Source organism: Mesoplodon mirus (genome assembly GCF_964341445.2).
Source record: "Mesoplodon mirus genome assembly, chromosome: 6".
NCBI lineage: Eukaryota > Metazoa > Chordata > Mammalia > Artiodactyla > Ziphiidae > Mesoplodon > Mesoplodon mirus.
In genome coordinates, this window is record NC_138982.1 from 32949176 (window position 1) to 32966632 (window position 17457).

Below are 17457 nucleotides of genomic sequence, written 5' to 3' on the forward strand. Positions count from 1 at the left end.
CGTGGACTGCCCTTAATTCAGCAGGTGACTTAGTAAACTGCGTGTCAGACTACTTAATATCTATTAGATTTTCTCTTGTTTAGTTCCATCCATAATCCAGTATGTTTTGAATATAAATTATTCTGTCCAGTATGTCAGCTGCATTTCCCAGCATTATTGGCTAAATGTACATTTTGTGGCTTCATCCAAATTCTGGCTAAAAAGACAAGGTTGAGAACAGAAGACCAATGCCTGGCCCCTCCTCATTTCCCACCCAGGTTTTGACACTTGGAACCCTCCTTGTCTGACTCTTCTTTTTAGGAAAGGGAACTCCCCCACTTTTCTCTATAACAGAGAAGCTGGGATTGCTTATGGTAAATCCTCCCTTGATGTGGAACCAGTCTAATATTATTAATTCTGCATTAAACGCCGACAAAGCCGACACGGGTGCCTCAGTAAATGGCATGAATAAGCTTTCCCCAAAGTTGCTTTTGTTCATCTCTCAAATGGGTCTGCATAATTAGGTTCTACCTTGCCCCTGTCCCATGTAAAAGTGTCATTTCCCTGAAGGCAAATGGATGTGCTTACTTTGTTCTATAGAGATCTGGGTCTGAGCGCCTTCCTATTCTGTCCAGAATAGGCTCATACTACTCTAGGCATTCCACCATAAAGACTCTTTTGCTTATACATGTATTAAGCGATGGAGCTTTGCAACCACACTTCAAAGACATCCAGAATTATAGAATTCTAGTCAAGCAAGGCTGAGTTATGAGGTGGCAGTGAAGAAGCGTCTTGTAGTTGAACACGATAGATGTCTGCTGAATAATTACCAGCTAATGGTGCAGAAGCAGCCATCTGAACAGTGACAGTCCCTGTGCATGTATAATATTTGCCATTTAAACTAGGCATGCTGGAGACATTCAGTAAATGCTTTTTGAATTGAACATTACAAACACCTCCTAGTAGGGATGCTCTTCATCCAAAATACACTATGAATTTCTAGACATGTCCAGACTGGCTGGAGACAGGGAAATTGAGTTGTAAGTGCGAGTCCCTGCAAAAATTATAAGGGAAAGAACACTGCTGGAACATCCCAGGACTGATTGTGATTTTCAGGAGGGATTTCAAAAGCAAGCAAATGTGATCTAAGGTACAAGGTGGGCTGATAATGACTGTGTGCTGAAGGGGGACGGGAAATGCCTGGAGAAGCCTGGAGATCCCAGGATTTAACTCAGAAGTTTTTAAACTCTCGACTGTCAAATGAATATTATGGGTCATGACCAAAATTTTGTTTTACCATGTGGGAAGAAACGCTCTAAAGTCAAAGGATTCCTACAAGGAATCCTTTGTTAGAGGCATCACGTTACTGAGTAACTGCAGTAACGTGATGCCTCTAACAAGGGGCAGGGCAGCCTGGCTGCAGAAGCCTTCTGGGAATAGACTTCTAAAGAGCCTCACCTGGTTTATCAGAACCTGGTAATCCTGACACATGCACTCTGGGAGCACAAAGCAGGCCACTAGGTGCAAGGGCTGTAGTCCAAGAGGGTCCAGCCCATGCTTTGGTGAGGTCCCAACCTCACCAAAGGTCCCCCATAGTTGGCCTATGCCATCTCGCTTCATACGTGCTCTGTGTTGAGGGCCCACTTACTCCACAGCAGGTGTTGCTCTCCATGCTGAGAGTACAACATTGAATGAAACAAGGCCCTGCCATCCTTTGGCTTATTGTCTAATAGGGAGGAAAGGTAAATAACCAGAAAGAGAAAGGATGGCATCCCTAGTCTTCTGCTAATAGCATCAGAGATAAAAAGCTTCTAGGTTTTTCTTGTAAGAAAAAGTGGGCTAATGCTGCAATTGGAAGAACTCAAATTAAATGTAAGAAATCAGTTTCCTTGTAAAGATTAGTGTTGATCGGGGGACAGATGATGGAGGGGAAAAAGTAGAATCTATTCATTTAAATGGGCTCCTAAATAGAAAAACCCTCCAGAGAATAAGGATGGATATAGAGCTTCTTGGGAGGAAGGAGAGCAAACTGGGTCCCATTCCCTAGAAGCAGAGTCTGAGACCGTGATTCCTATGCATGTAGTTTATTAAGGGTGTGCTTTCAGGAAAAGGGGCAAGAAACAGGGGCCAGTGAAGAAGGAGCTAAAGCAAATGTGCATGTGGTTTCATCTGGAGTCTAGCTCAGTCTGATCCCTCCTGGACCTGGAGCGTGAATTGCACCCAGAGTTTGCCCCACCTTTGGGCAAGGGGCCTGGCCTTTTGTGATAGCTGTGAGCTGTTAGCAGCCAACATGCACAAGAGCTGGGGCATGGGAACCACAGCAGGAAAGAGGATCTGAGTGGGCTGCAAAGGCGTCTACTGCACAGAGGAAGGGGATGGGTTTGGGGACCAGGCATGGATTCAGTCCCTGGTTGTTCACCAGCTGCAGGACCTTGAGTGGGTCATTTAATCATTTCATGCCTCAGTCTCCAAGTCTGTACAGTGAAGGCAATGGTTTCAGCTTCCTGGGATTTTGAAGGACTAGCCAAGATCCTGTGTGAAAGAGGGTATGAAGCAGAGGAGACATGCGGTGGGTAGGTCGCTGTCCGGGTGACTATAGGCGACTGGCGTGAGAGAAAGTAGACAGCGTGCTCCCTGGAGTTTTAAGGGCCTACAGATCACTGGCTTTTGCCACTAAGGAGAAAAACCAAACATCTGGAAATGTGGAAACTCAACAGTGTTGGGACTAATAAAAATCCTATCAGTTCACACGATGTAATATTTTTCACTTAACAAATTCTTAAAAACCATCAAGATGATGCAACACACCAGCAGGATATAACTTGTTAAAAAGAGAAAAATGCGTTTTGAGCCTTATCCCTAGATATTTTGTGTGTATATAATGTACACAATTTCATGATATATTTGGGTGAATGACCTCTATTTTGTTGCTACTATTTTAGTTATATTAGATTAAATAAAATTATAAAAGAAGACATGCTTTTTTAACTCCCATATCTGTGTTAATATAGAAGAAGGTATAAATAACCCAAAACAATAGCTAATAGATATATTATAAAATATATTACAACATATGATTTGGTATTTGAGAGAACACAGAGAAACCACTGGTACGTTTTCTGGTTGGAGAAAAACCAGAGTTTTTGTTTTGTTTGTTTGTTTGGTTGGTTGGGTTGGTTTTGAATTTACCTTCAGATATATCCAAATAAGACAGTGTAATACAAATCTACTAAAAATGTATCCAAAAGAATTTAATGGACAACTCAGCACATATGTAAGGAAGTACTTGACCTTAAAAATAAATGTATGAGATAATAAAAAAATAAAGTTATTGATCATCATTTAAAAAAAAAAATCAAGATGGGCCCCCCAAGGTTGAATCTCTAGAATGAGACTGTGACAGCGTGTGACATTTAGCCGTGGGGCCTGAGCAGGTGACCCAACTGCTGGAGATCCAGCCTATTAAATGCACTGTGTTAGAAGCTAGAAAAAGAAAACGTGATGCGTCTCCAGGAGAGATTCGTCAGCACTTCTGTTACTCTGCCCTTTGTCTCAGGGCCCTAAAATGTTTCTTAGTGGGAGAGGTTGCCTCCCATCTAGGAACAAAGCACTTTCTAATCCTTAAATAAATACCTTTGAAGAGTACATAATTGTACTCCTCGTTCCCGGGGTTTGGAGTGGATATATCTGAAACCTAAACTTGGACTTCACAAACTGTAATCTTGAGTCTCAGTCGTACCCCACGCCTAACAGTACAGTGGGTTGGAGTTGCTGTATGAATCCCAGGAAGAGGCATTCTGATTTTCTCAAGAACTTGGTAGTCACTCCAAAGTAGGAAAAATGCCATCTCCACTTTAAAGTTTTAAACCCAAATTATGATTTTTTTTTTGTTAGTTTTCTGAATAATCCAAGTTCAGGGCTAGGTTTGAAAATAACTTCTTTTCCTAGTGTGGTCCCTTTGTTACTTTGATCCAGGGTGGGCGGGAGAGATGGCAGCAGGGGGCAACAAACAGCAGAGGGTTCCCCGGTCCTCCTCCCTGTGGCGGCTCTGTCACCACCCAGAAGCCCAAATCCATCCTCTCCTGAGCAACACTCAACACAGGACAAATGTGCTGGCTTTTCAGAACGAGTCTTTAAAGTGCAAGGAGTTGAGATCACCTGTTTTCCTCTAAATGAAAAGTTGCTCGAATAAATGACTGGCTTCCAGCATCACACACAGCCCAACAGTGTGAAAAACACAACTGAGGTTCGCGGGACAAAATCTCTCATGACAGCATTATTTTACTTAATATTTGACTTACACTCCAGAGCTTGAAAACCTCCCTGGAGAGGCCCACCTTTAACGTTACCAATCAACTGAAAAAGCGACTAAGCTTCATAACACACAGCAGCCGATGGACAGTTTGCTGCACACAGGCAGATCACAGGAAACCTCAGAGCACCGTGCCGCACACATCTCTTGGTTTCTAGCGGCGGCACTGTGCAAGTATATGTTCCAGAAATAAGGAAATTGCAAAAGGTGATTTGCCAGTAGATTAGATCTCTGTGTGATAGCTGCAGGGGTGGTCAGAGGCCAGATTTGACTTGGAAGTTTGGAATTTGGAAGCATAGAAGCTCAGGGAAGAATGGAACCTGAGAGATCCTCTAGCCCTCTGTCTCCATCCTGTTTAAAGGGAACAAAGTGACTTGCTCAGAGTCACAAAGCCAGTTCATGGCAGACCTCAGACTCAAACCCAAGTCACTCTCCTGCCTGTTCAATGGGATTAAAAACATAGTACTTTTGTAGTAACCCTGATAGTTCAGCTTCCAGAACTTTGTAGCAAAAAGCAAACACAATTGTTACTGGCTTCTTCTCCAGCTGCCTCTACACCATCCCGCCCCAGCCCCAGAAAATCCACAGCAAAGTAAATTACAGAGAGGTTCTGTAGGCCAGTCCAGCATCTCTGGGGCTGGCATATGGCAAACGGGAAAGATACCTTCCAAGTATTAATGCCTGTCGCAGAGTCTTTGATAGCAAGTACTTGTGAGTCATATAGCGGCCTTGGTGGGAGTGTGATTCTGCCCCAGAAGAGTCTTCAGACCTCTCAAGGCAAATTCCCGGTCAGGCTCTCAGAGCTGGCAAGAGGCACTGCGGGAAGGCAGCCCAGCACAAATCTGAATTCTGTTTTTAAAAATTTTGGTGGAAGGAGAAAGCAAATCTGAGATCAAGCCAAGATGTGAAAGTGGATTAGCTGGCGACAGTCCAAGGCAAACAAGACCCAAGTGAGTACACTGCCGGCCGGACACACTGGGGAGGAGGGGCCCGAAATGGGGAGAAGGCACGTCCAGGGAGGGGGGCGTGGGCCAGCTTGGAGGCCACGGGCAGAGAGAGAAGTGGCAGCTCTCAGGGCAAGGGTTTTACTGGAGTATTCTGCACAGACTTCTTGGCATATCACTTACCCCACTTACCCTTTTTTCCTTCTGTGTGAGTTAAAAAGTTCTTTTAGTGAAGAACAAGATGGCTGAATCTACCTTCTTAAAGCTACTGGTAAGAGGGAAACAGGTTGTGGGAAATACCGTTCTTAAAAAATTGTGCTCCTGGATGACTAAGAGTGACACCAGGAGTTTTGAAATCTGGAGGCAAGCTCTCCTTGTGGGTGCGAAAATGAACTCTTCTAGAAATTTTAAGCAGAAGTGTTGCTAGAAATGAACGTCTAGAGCCAAAGCACTGAGATGAGCGTGGATGGGGCGGGTGAAGGTGGCTTTGCAGTGGCGGCTCTGCTTTAGCTGAGCTGCCTTCCCCCATGGGTGCTGTGCTGTCAAACATGACATGTTCTGTGGCCGTAACATAGGAGTCTTGAGAAAAGCCTGTTTGATAGACAAGTGGATAAATAGTATCCTGTTTCTTTATCTTGACCTTAGATTGAAAATGCTACTTTGGGTTTTACCTGCCTGGAAGCTTAGCTTCACTTCCTCACTGCTGATGGCTACTGGCAACCTATCTGCCATGACTAGTGGGATGTGGTGGACACTGGATGGGGATGGGGAGATCTAAGCATTTGAGACATTGGGGTGAGATGGTGTGATCCTAGTGCCAGAAAGTAGGGTCTTGTCAAGAAAAACATGTTTGCCTGTCCTCCGTGGTGGCCTTCCACTAGGAACCACAGTGAAGATGGGACTCTGGCTCAGGGTCTTTCCCGGGGTGCCAAGTAGCAAATACCCACCAAGGGGAGCAGCCTGCCTCTGCCCTGATAGCTCTTTCTGTTGAGAGAAAACTGCTGGAAGATGCAGACCTGTGAAGACTGACCCATTCCAGGTGTCTACTCCCTAGTTTCAACCAGACCCTTCCCTCTGCTAATCAGTCTTTCCATTCTTCTGCCGCCATGTTCCACACGGCTCTGGCTCTGGTTGTGTTGGAGCAGTCACTGCCTTGTTTCAGAGCTGATAGTCAAGTTTCCAGCTTCCCCATATGTAAGGGCTTAGAGTTGAGTCTTCCAAGTTCAGAATGTTTATCTACTGTCATTATTATTATTATTATTAATGCTCTAATTGGTTCTGTTAAAAATTGCTGATTGCAGAGACATGTATACATTGATTAGAAGTTCAGGAGAGCCGTTCCTCTAATCTGCATGGCCCCTGCTGATGCTGGCTATGAGATGCTTACTGAATGCTCCCATAAGCATTGCTCTCTGCATCATATGCAAGGGCTTATACTCCTCTCTGAACTTCATGATGTACTGAAGAGAAAAAAAAGAAAAAGAAAAACAGGTTCTGTATTTTTCTGTCTGTCTCCTGTCTCCTGCTAGCTGGTGTCCTTTCAGCTGCAGGAATGGGGTTTAAAAAGTTTCACTTACTCTTTGCTGTTACTCACTTACACATGGATGACAGTCTGACTTAGTGAGCACTAGAGGATATTAAAAATTCATTACCTTTTCTTTGCCTCATGATTTTTTTTTAATTTTTTTATTTTTTGGCCACACTGCACAGCATGTGGGATCTTAGTTCCCTGACCAGGGATTGAACCTGCACCCCCTGCATCGTAAGTGCGGAGTCAACCACTGGATCGCCAGGGAAGTCCTCTTTTCCTCATGATTTTAATGTATGCTATCTTTTTACCTCATTGATTAATTTTTCAAGCATTTATTGAGCTCCTACTATCCGGCAGGTGCTATTCTAAACACAGAGGATAAGACAGTGAACAAAACAGACAAAGCACCTTGGTGGCCTGCTTAGACCTTTCTCTTTTGTGCTGATATGAACCTAAGTATGCTCCATTTTGAGGTATTTGGAATGCCTTGCAACTTACTTCTATTTTTTTGTATGTCTCTGTGACCGACACCATTGCAGCTTTTATCTTAAAAGAATTTAGCAATTTGTTTAAAAAGATTACTTGGGAGTTCTTGAAAGTAGTCCCCCAATTTTTAATTTCCTGAATTAAAACCAGAAATCAAACCAGAATGTTAGATTTCCCACCGCTATCATCTTTGAGCTGTAGTTGAAGTCAGCAGATTCCCGATTAGGGAAGGTTACCTTCATGGCAGGTAGACATTCCAGATGAGGAGAAAAGATCAGGAAGTATTCACATAGCTCCCAAATATTAAAATTACTTCTATCTCATATAACAGGAATACCAAAGGAGAATTGTTCTTTTAAAAAGTTCTTTTTAAACTGTTATGATGATGATGATGATGATGATGAAGGATGTGAGGGGATGAGGAGTGGTGAATAGTTTGTTAAATGGAGCTACTTCAAATTTTAGAATCTGAAATTTGTAATACAGAGTCTAACTTATCTGATGTTCCTACCCCACTTCACCCCACAACCTCTCAAAACAAGAACAGTCACAATTTTTATGCCTCTTTACATATGGGCTATTAAGAACCTTTATTGTACTTGTGAAAATTTTATTGAAAACTCCCCAAAGAGAAAGGTTTTTAGGATATGTTCTCTACCATTAGATTTAAGACAGTACTTCTAACAGGGACATAGACTAAACCACTAGATCGGTTATGTTATTTAGAGGGCAAATAAGTCGGCACTACCATTGACACCTGGTCAAGCAGAAAAATCTGTTAACAGAGAAGAATGAAATTAGCTAGAGGCAAAAATGGAAAATTACTACAAATATTTTGGTACACTGAATTCATTCTTTTATTCAACAGAATTTTATTGAATGTCCACCGGTGACCAGATACCATGGAGATTCAGGCTATATAAGAACAACCTCTGTCCTTGTCCCAGAGTTTTCTGAGTTCATACCCCCCAGGGGTCTTAATATGTGATGCCAAATAGGGTGGCTGTATAGGTGTTACTTGTATTTAAGGAAGGAGAGTTGTCCTTAGCACTTCCTTTATGCCAGTTGCTGAGCAAGGCATCGGAGAAACTAGGAAGAGGAATGTTAGGTGAGATACATACTTGCCACACATACACTACCTTTTGTAACAGAAGTATGCCCACTTTGAACAACAAACAGCCTGGGAGCCAGGGAAGGCTTTTTATACCAGAAGTGAAATTTGAGCTTGGCCTTGAAGTTCATCTTCCTTCTATTTCTCCTCCTTGGTATCAGTTTTGATCCCAGAATAATTATTCTAATCATGGACAGTCTGTAAAAGAGCAATGCTACTGATACATCCATATCAAAAGAAGTATTTTGTTTTGATGTGGAATTAGGCTTTTTTTTTAATGGCCTGTTAGCTCTGATGGGGACTATTCAAAAGTCCCCTTAGAATTTTTACCAAAACTTTCTTATTGTTCCTCATAATAATATAATTAAACCTGTTTTTCCTTAAGCATATGCACTGAAGGTTTTTTAAAAGAACTTTTGAAGCAATAATACATAAACATGATTTAAAATGTGGGTATTTTTCTAGAGATATTATTTTAAAATATAAAAGCTCATACTTATTTATTCTTTTTAAAAATTGTTTAAATAAGTAATAGCATATGATAAGTACTGCTTTATACTTTTTTCCTTGTAACAAATCTGGGTAATTTCATAGTAGGACATGTAGAGCTGCATCATTCTTTTTGATGGCTACACAGTATTCCATACTTAGAGTACCATAACTTATTTAACTACTCTTCTATTGATGGGTGTATGGGATGTTTCTAATCTTTTACCATTACAGACAGGTCTGTAATTCTTGTACAGATACAGTTTCTCACACTTGTCGGTCATGAGTATATTAACAGGATAGCTTCCTAGAAGTAGAATATGCATTTAAAAACGTTGATAGACATTGTTAGATCACCCCCTACAGAAGCTGGGCCAATCTATACTCTCTCCGGCTGAGTATGAGTGTCAGTTTCCCCAGTCTTGCAATCTAGTATATCTTCAATATTTTTTATCTTTTCCAATCTGGTATCAGATACTTTAAAATAATCCTTATTCATTATTTCTCTTGTGTATATTTTGTTTAGCTGATAATATTGCAACGATATTATTTTCTGAAATATATTTGAAATGTGCAGTATTTAACTTATACTATTACCTGATGAGAGTTATGGGCTTGTCTGATTAATTAGCTGTTATTTATACTCTTATTTCTATGGATGAAATGCATTCCTAATCAGAAACATCTGGTTTACATTAACCTTTTTAAAAAATTTATTAATGTAAAATATATATGCTGAAATGCAACAAAAAGTACTAAACATGTGAATGGATAATTATAAAGTGAACATGTACGTAATAACCATGCAGTTCATGAAAGGAGGGCATTGCCAGCTTTCCAGAAGCCCCCTGTGTGCCCCTCCCTGGTCACAACCCTGTCTTCTTCCCTAGAGGTAACCATTCTCCCGACATTCATAATAATACTGTCCTTACTTTTCTTTACTATTTTGCCTCCTATGTATGTGTCCCTAAACAATATAGTTTCAATGTGGCTGTTTTTAAATTTATATGGCTAGGTCGTACTGTGTGTGCCTCTTCTCTCACTCAACCCTCATTTTTATGGAATTCATCCATGCTGATGTGGGTAGTTTTTCATTCATTTTCACTGTTGTATAGTATACCATTGTATGAATATACCACAATTTATCCATTCTGCACGTGGGATGTTTGGGGCTGCTGTGAACAATACTGCTATGAATATTCTTCTATATGTATCCTTGTATACATGTACTTGAGTTTCTCTAGGGCGTAAAGGTAGGAGTGAAATTTCTAGGTGGACAAAAAAAAAGGAAATTGCTAGGTAATAGGAGATATATATATATATATGTCTTCAACTTAACTAGATGGTGTAATCTATTTTTCAAAATGCGAATACCAGATTTCCACTCCTACCAGTATCTGTGAGATTTTTCTGTTGCACTATACATTCTTGAGTATACTTGGTATGCCGGACTTCAAAATTGTTGCGGATCTGATGGGTATGTAGTAATATCTGCTTATGGTTTTAATTTGTGTTCCCCTAATTACTAATGAGGTTGAAGCCTTTCCATATCTTCTTGGACCTTTGGATTTTCTCCTTTACATCCTTGTTCAAGCCTTTGCCTAGTTGTGAGTTGTCTGGTTTTTTCTTATGCATTTTTAGGATTTCTTTATATATTCCAGACATTAGTCCTTTGTTGATTATACACATTGTAAGTATCTGCTATCACTGTGTGGCTAGTCTTTTCACTCTCTTTATTGTGTCTTGAAAAACATCTAATTTGACATTTTGAAGGCAGTACGTTTGTAAGTTAAAGACTTATATGATGGGACATAATGAGACATTTCTTACATTTAGTCCTTTAAAATAACAGTTTATCATTTGTTTCTCCACATAATAGTGTACCACCATGGAAACTTTATATATAATGTAGGTTTCTGTCAGTCCCTAAGTTTACCCCTGTTTTTTTCTTTTTTAAGATCTTTATTTATTTATTTATTTGGTTACACCGGGTCTTAGTTGCAGCAGGCGGGCTCCTTAGTTGCAGCTCGTGGGCTCCTCAGTTGTGGCATGTGAACTTCTTAGTTGTGGCATGCATGTGGGATCTAGTTCCCTGACCAGGGATCAAACCCAGGACCCCTGCATTGGAAGCACGAAGTCTTAACCACTGCCCCACCAGGGAAGTCCCTATCCCTGTTTTAATAAAAGAATAAGAACTAGTTGACTTTTTTCAAGGTATCTGTTGCATTTTACTCTATATATTATGTGACAGGTAATATAGTTAAAGCGATGAAATGTATTAGAAAAAAAGATAAGTCCATTGGATTTGGAACTCAGTTGTCTGACAAACAGATCCAAGACCCAGGAAGGAAATCTTTACATAGTAAAACTAAGCATCTATGCTCACAGGAAAGCCTCTCCAATCCTAATTTTATATGTAATGCTTACCATCTCTGTCATCTAGTTACTTAGCCCCTAAGAAAATTAGAAGAGGAGGAAGTTACTTTTATATAGACACAGTAATAGCCACGAAGGCTGAGCTGTTGACAGCAAGAGAGGAAGCAGAAAAGCTATGAAAGCAAAAGCTGAAGGAGGAAATAAAACTCCAGCAGTTGGGTTCTATTTAGTGAAGGTACCAAGAGTGCTATTATGACCTGGCATGTCTTACAACATCCTTTGTATTTTGTACTACACCATAACTATTACTCATGTTGGTTTGTGTAATTGTCAACAGATGGGAGATTATGTTCAGTGTACTTTGCTTTTTAAGAAGTCAGAGATGTAAAGATATTCATTAAAAGATTTAAATGGGGAGAAAAAGGTGGCGTTGCTGTTTATCTTTAGTCATCCAGAACACTTGATTGTCCTGACAGACACATTTCCCATGGGTTTTAGAGAGCTGAGGTGACGCTGACTATGATTTACATTAGTGGAAAGATTTGTAAAGGTGAAACTCAGCTTTTCTCAGTCCTAGTGATTGACTCCAAAACACTGATTCTGCACTCCTTTGGCATTTATTGAGGGTCTGTGTAATCCACTCTAGTCCAAGCCACTGTCCTATCACACATGGCCTATGAAAGGAGCCTCCTAATTGGTCCCCAGACATTCACTCTTACTTTCCTCTAATCTTTTCTTCACTCTGAGACCAATGTGATCTTTTTCAAATGCAAGCTCTTCGCATCTATGGCTTCAAGCCCTTTGAGAGGGTCCTTTTGCCCTTAGGGTGAATACCAAAGTCCTCAACATGACCTACGAGGGCATTGTCTGGACCTCAGCCCTCTTCTCGCTGCAGCCACCCTTCCTCTTGTTTCCTGCCTCGCAACGTTCCTGGCCTTCCTTGAATGTGTCAGGTTTCTTTGCCGTCTCAGGGCCTTTGTTTCCTCTGCCTGGAAAATCCTTTCTCCTTTTGCTCTCCAGCGTCTCCCATGATCTGACCCAACCACTCATTTCAGCCTTGTTTCCCACTCCTTTTGCTCTCTCTTATTTCAGATCTTAGCCCTTCCTGACCCTCTGACTAACTCCCCTCCCCAAGTCACATCTCTCACTGCATTCTGTATTGTTATTTCTTGGAACTTACCACCATTATTTACTATATAAGCGTTTGTTTGGTTACACAGTTGCCTCCAACACCAGATGTTAAGTCCACGAGGGCGGAGACATATCTGTTTTATACCCCCACTGCATCACCAAATCTAACAAAATACTGATTCACAGGAGGGACCCAGTTAATATTTGTTAAGTCAATAAACGAAGACCCAATAAACACAAGGTAATGTGTTGGGCATTGTGGGTAAGAAGGAGAACTAGAAATGGGAAACAAATATTATTAAGAAACTCAAACTTACATAGTTTGGGAAGATTAGAGAAGGTTCAGCATTAAACTTTACCAAGTGGGTAGAGCTTATCCAGGCAGCATTGGTATTGGGAGTGGAGAGGAAAGTCATCCTAAATGGATCAAACAGCAAGAGCAGGGAAAGGGAGAAAGGAAAATATAGGATAAGTTTGGGGCATGCAGAGTAAATATGCCTGATGAAGTGTGGAGTTTGTGAGGTGAGCTGTCGGAAACAAGGCTGAAATGATTGGTTGGGTCAGATCAGGGCAGACTCTGGACACCATTGAAAGGAATTTAGATTTTATTGAGTATTATCCAAGAAACACTGAGAGTTTGTTTGTTTGTTTGTTTGTTTGTTTAGCATGATAGTTACAGAATTACTCTTATCTTCACCTTGATGTGTAACTGTCCTTTTACGCTCTCATTCTTTCTCTTAGACTCAGAGAGAGTCTAAAGTGAAACTACCCACAGGCTCTGAATCTCATGCTTTGTACCCACCTCCATCCAGTACATCCATCCAACACCTCTTCTTTCCCTCTTACTGTCAAGCATCTCCTTTCCCTCTGCCATCTCACACCTCTTTGTGACTACATGCTCCCTGCACTGGAACTTCTCCTGATTCTTCTTCCTCCAGATCCTCCCCCACCTTCAACAGTAGTTTTTGTTGCTTCCATACTGAGGTCCATGACAAAAATTCCAACATGATATCTCTGAAGTGACGTCACTCCTAACGGCAGTTCCATATTCATTGTTTGTTCACGCAGCACATTATTTTGTGCACCTACTATGTGTCAGGCACTGTTGCAGGCTGGAGATGGTGCAGTGACACCAAACAGGCCAGTCCCCAACCTTACGAACACTCAGTTCTACTGGAGAACCAGGAAACAGCAAGCAAATATAAGACCAAATGGTGACATAATGAACACAGTCACTGTAGGTCCTTCCAGTTTGATGTCGGCTTCCCTCAGTCTCAGCATCAGAAAATTTTCTTTTTCTTTCAAACCAGCAACTTGGTTTGACTTCCCTGTTTGGGGTAGAAACAGGATTTTCCAGATACCCAGGTTTGTATCTGTGGATCCATTTTGGGGCATATCCCCTAATAGCCAGCCGGTCTGTTGCCAAGTCCTGAGGACGATTCCCTCAAAATGTCTGTCACATCACCCTGGTCAGGCCTTGGTCACCCTTTGCTTAAATTCTTTAAGTAGCCTCCTAAATGTCCCCCACTGCTTTCTGGGATTTTGCCCTTTCATTTTATCTTTTCTACTGACACCAAATTCATCTTCCTAAAACATCTCTTTCAATATCTTGCTTATCTGTTAAAAGACTTCAGTAGCACATTTATTTAGAATAAAGTACAGGCCCACCTCCAAAGTCATTTATATAGTTTTCCTTCCTCTGCGTGATCCTTTAGAGACCCTTACCTTTTATATAACACTATAGTGCACTTATATTAGATGGAATCATATGAAACTGCCATTTTCATGGATGCAAAATGGTTGATTGAATATTGGCAATTTCTATGTTGCAACCAAATTGCACTTCCCAAACAACTGGTTGCCTGTATGTCTTTCTCCCATGTTACATTGTGAGTTTTTTGACGATCATGTCTTGATCTTAATGTTGCTTCTCTCTTCACTGTCTACTACAGCATCTGGTACAAAGTAAACAATGGCAATCGAGTGCCCCCACTCACGTTGTGATCCGCTCCTGCTGCTTCCATTTCCTATAATGCCCACCGACTTTACCTGATCACATCCTACCCACCCCTCACTGCCAGCCTGACTCATGCCTCCTTCATGGAAATGCTCACTACTCCACATTAATCTCCTGCCACCACCTCTGAGCCAACAATATTGCTCCCTACCCCTGCCAAAATCGCATATCATTCTTTAACATCCAAAGCATATATGTTTTACTTTGTGTTTTCCATATTACTTAGCATGAAGTTGCACTCTTAACAGTGAGTTGAAAGATGTCTGTTTCTAGCCCTCACTTTCCACTCTGGGACCCACTACCAGCTGTCTATGACATAACTGCTCTTGGATGACTCACTGCAGTCTACTCGACAGAACTGAAACTAAGCTCATATGCCATCTCCCGGGTCTGCTCCTGGCCTACATCCCCATCCACAGCTTGGTCTCGAAGCCATCTCAGCTCTCCTTCATTCTCTGTCCTCCTCCTGAAATAACATTCCACTGGATCATCACAGTGATTGCACATTCCTTAGCCTGGCTTCAGATTTTTATATAATATATAGAGTCTATCTCTGGGAGCTTCAAGAGGAGAAACATGTCTCCCAAACCACAGCAACATTCTCTAGGACCTAGAGCATCCTGATAAACAGGCCACTTCCTCCTGGTCTTGCACCTCCCTGGGAGACCTCTCCTCTAACATGTTTTCCGGTAGATATGTGTGATCATCTTCACTAAAATATAATGATCTTTCAAATCATAATTGCCTTTGTTAGTATATGTCTAACATATACTGCATCACTGTGTCTCCAAAATTATCTCTCTGTCCTGATAGATATGTTTCTGACCTCGGGAAGAATGTTGCTGGAACGCATTTTCTTCATTATTAGAATGATCTCTGGAGTCCCTTTCATCAGCACTTTGTGAGAAACCATCTCCTTTCAGTCTGCTGTTGTTTCCCAGGGGTTAGTTTTTGTCTCAGCAGCTGAGTCCTGAGACCCACAAAGACAAAAGCTCACGTGTGATACCTTGTGTTATCCGCAATGCACTGAGGTAGAGCTGGGCATTCACAGAGGGGGCTCAGAAAAGACTTGTTTGAATATGTTTTATGTGTATAACTTCTGTTTGTGTATATTTATGAACTTTTGTGCGTCTCTGAATGTGTTTCCCATATTGCTCTCTAAGAAGGATTCATCTACGTGGTTTGGGAGGCAGGGATAGCTTGGATATTTTCCTCAGCCATCAGGCCCGTGACATTACAAACCAATAAGCCAGGTGCTCCAAAGGCTCATGGCCGCAGCTGGCACAGGTGAAGAGCCTACCTGAGCTGCAGCCTGGCGTTATTTTTCTTTCCCACCTGCTTGGGGTCTTCCTTTTCCCTCTAAATATGAAAGACTAATTTTTCTGTTAAACATTAAAAGGAATGTGGATGTGTATACATGTGTGTGTATTTGTGCTCCTGTATGCATATATACATTATTCGTATATACATATATGTATGCATGTATGTATAGATGAAGGAAATACACCAACAAGTAAATAGTGGTTATTTCTGGATGGTGGCTTTTTCCAAATTCTCTATGATAAGTCAAATTATTTTTATTAGTAGCAACAACAACAAAAACCTAATAGATGCTATTTTTAAGGATAGGACACAATTATTAGGTGATTGCTGAGATCAACCCTCTGTGTCAACCAAGGACAAAGGGACAAGCAGGGGCCTAGTAGGGAACAGAGGGATGGACTTCTCCTCAGCATCTCCAGATGAGAGAAAGTGACCAGACGGTGAATTTGGGCTGACTTGCAGGATGGGCCAAGGTTACTGAAGGTTGTGAGCTGAGGAACTGGCAACTTTGTTTGGTTGTGAAGATCAGGAGCCTTGGACAGTGGAAGGAAAGAGAAGGGAAATTTGGGGGTGGGGGTAGGGGTGGGAGAGGTGGATAGGGAGTTCATCAGGGTTTCCCCCCAAACTCAGCTGTTTTGAAAAGTATGGAAAAGGTGAGGAAAAGCTCGAAATATACTTTCAAGTTCATGAAGAGATTTTATGAAGAGATACATGCAGTGGGAGAGAGAAAAGGCAGACACGTTTCCAGTTTGGTTTTAATCCCCTGTGACTCCAGATGGAGGGGTTTCCTGAGTGATCAGCGTGGGGACACTGGGACCTGGGGTAGGAGGGATGGGTCACCCCTGCACGGGCGGTAGGGTTCCTAACAGTAGGTTCATCATTAGGTCAACACACAGCTCCCCCACCCCCTCCCCTCCCTCCTCCTCCCTCATCTCCCAGTGTCTAAGGACATAGGGAAATTTCTGATTAGAATTCTTGGTAAAAAGACAGTTTCTAACCTTTCTGAACTTGGAACAAAAGAATTGCATGAAACAAACATTGTCAAGGATGTTTCTCCCACCCCGCCTAGTCTCGTGGTTCTCTCCAAGAGAGGAAGGAGAAATGGAAAGATGAAAAACAGGGAGGGTGACTCTTCCTCTCTGTGGCTGATTTCTTTCCTCTGGGGCGGTGTTCTGGAAGTGGGGACCCCCTGGCCTCAGAGCCAGGAGGGGACATAGCAGAGCCTGGCTCTGCAGCACCTCCAAGGCCTCCCTGCTCTTCACCAACCTGCTCGGCCAACTGTTCCTTACCAGTCACCTCCTTACCGAATTCCCAGTGAGGAGCCCTGGGGTCAGGATGAGCGGCACACACGCATGTCTAAAAGCCAAAAGTAGAGTAGGAAACAGGAAAGAACGAAGAAAGTCACAAAAATCAGTTTTGAAAAAGAGCTAAACTGAAAACATATTTCATGATGTTTATGTCTTTTCTCTCTGCACGATTCAACATTTGTACTTGTCTGTATCTCAGTTTTTCATTCTGATGAAGGAACATTTCCAGTCCGGGCCCTAGTTTGAAATTTGAGGTGGAAAAAGGCTCTTTTAAACCAGTTAATATGGGATTTGCAGTTCCCTGTGTGTAATGGAGGAATACAAACAAAGCAGTGAAGTCCCCACCAAGGACCCCGCCCATCTACTGAAAAACATACAGTCCTTTCCCTTAGAAGCCCCTGCTGAAATTGGGCAGGTGGAGAAAAGCACGAAGTCTGCTGCTGTAAGGAAG

At 41.9% G+C, this 17457-nt stretch overlaps 1 protein-coding gene across 5 annotated transcripts in view; it reads left to right on the top strand.

Moving 5' to 3' along the window:
* LOC309806836 (kalirin) overlaps positions 1 to 17457 on the top strand; it is a 465266-nt gene that overhangs the window by 442552 nt on the left and 5257 nt on the right. The window contains exon 34 of one of the 5 annotated variants that reach the window (XM_082625798.1): positions 15190 to 15291. The exons of the other annotated variants lie outside the window; for them this stretch is intronic. Within the exon in view, the coding sequence (XP_082481924.1) occupies positions 15190 to 15201 (12 nt within the window). The 3' untranslated portion in view covers positions 15202 to 15291. Of the gene's footprint in view, positions 1 to 15189; positions 15292 to 17457 lie in introns of those variants that run through there. 5 annotated transcript variants of the gene reach the window in all.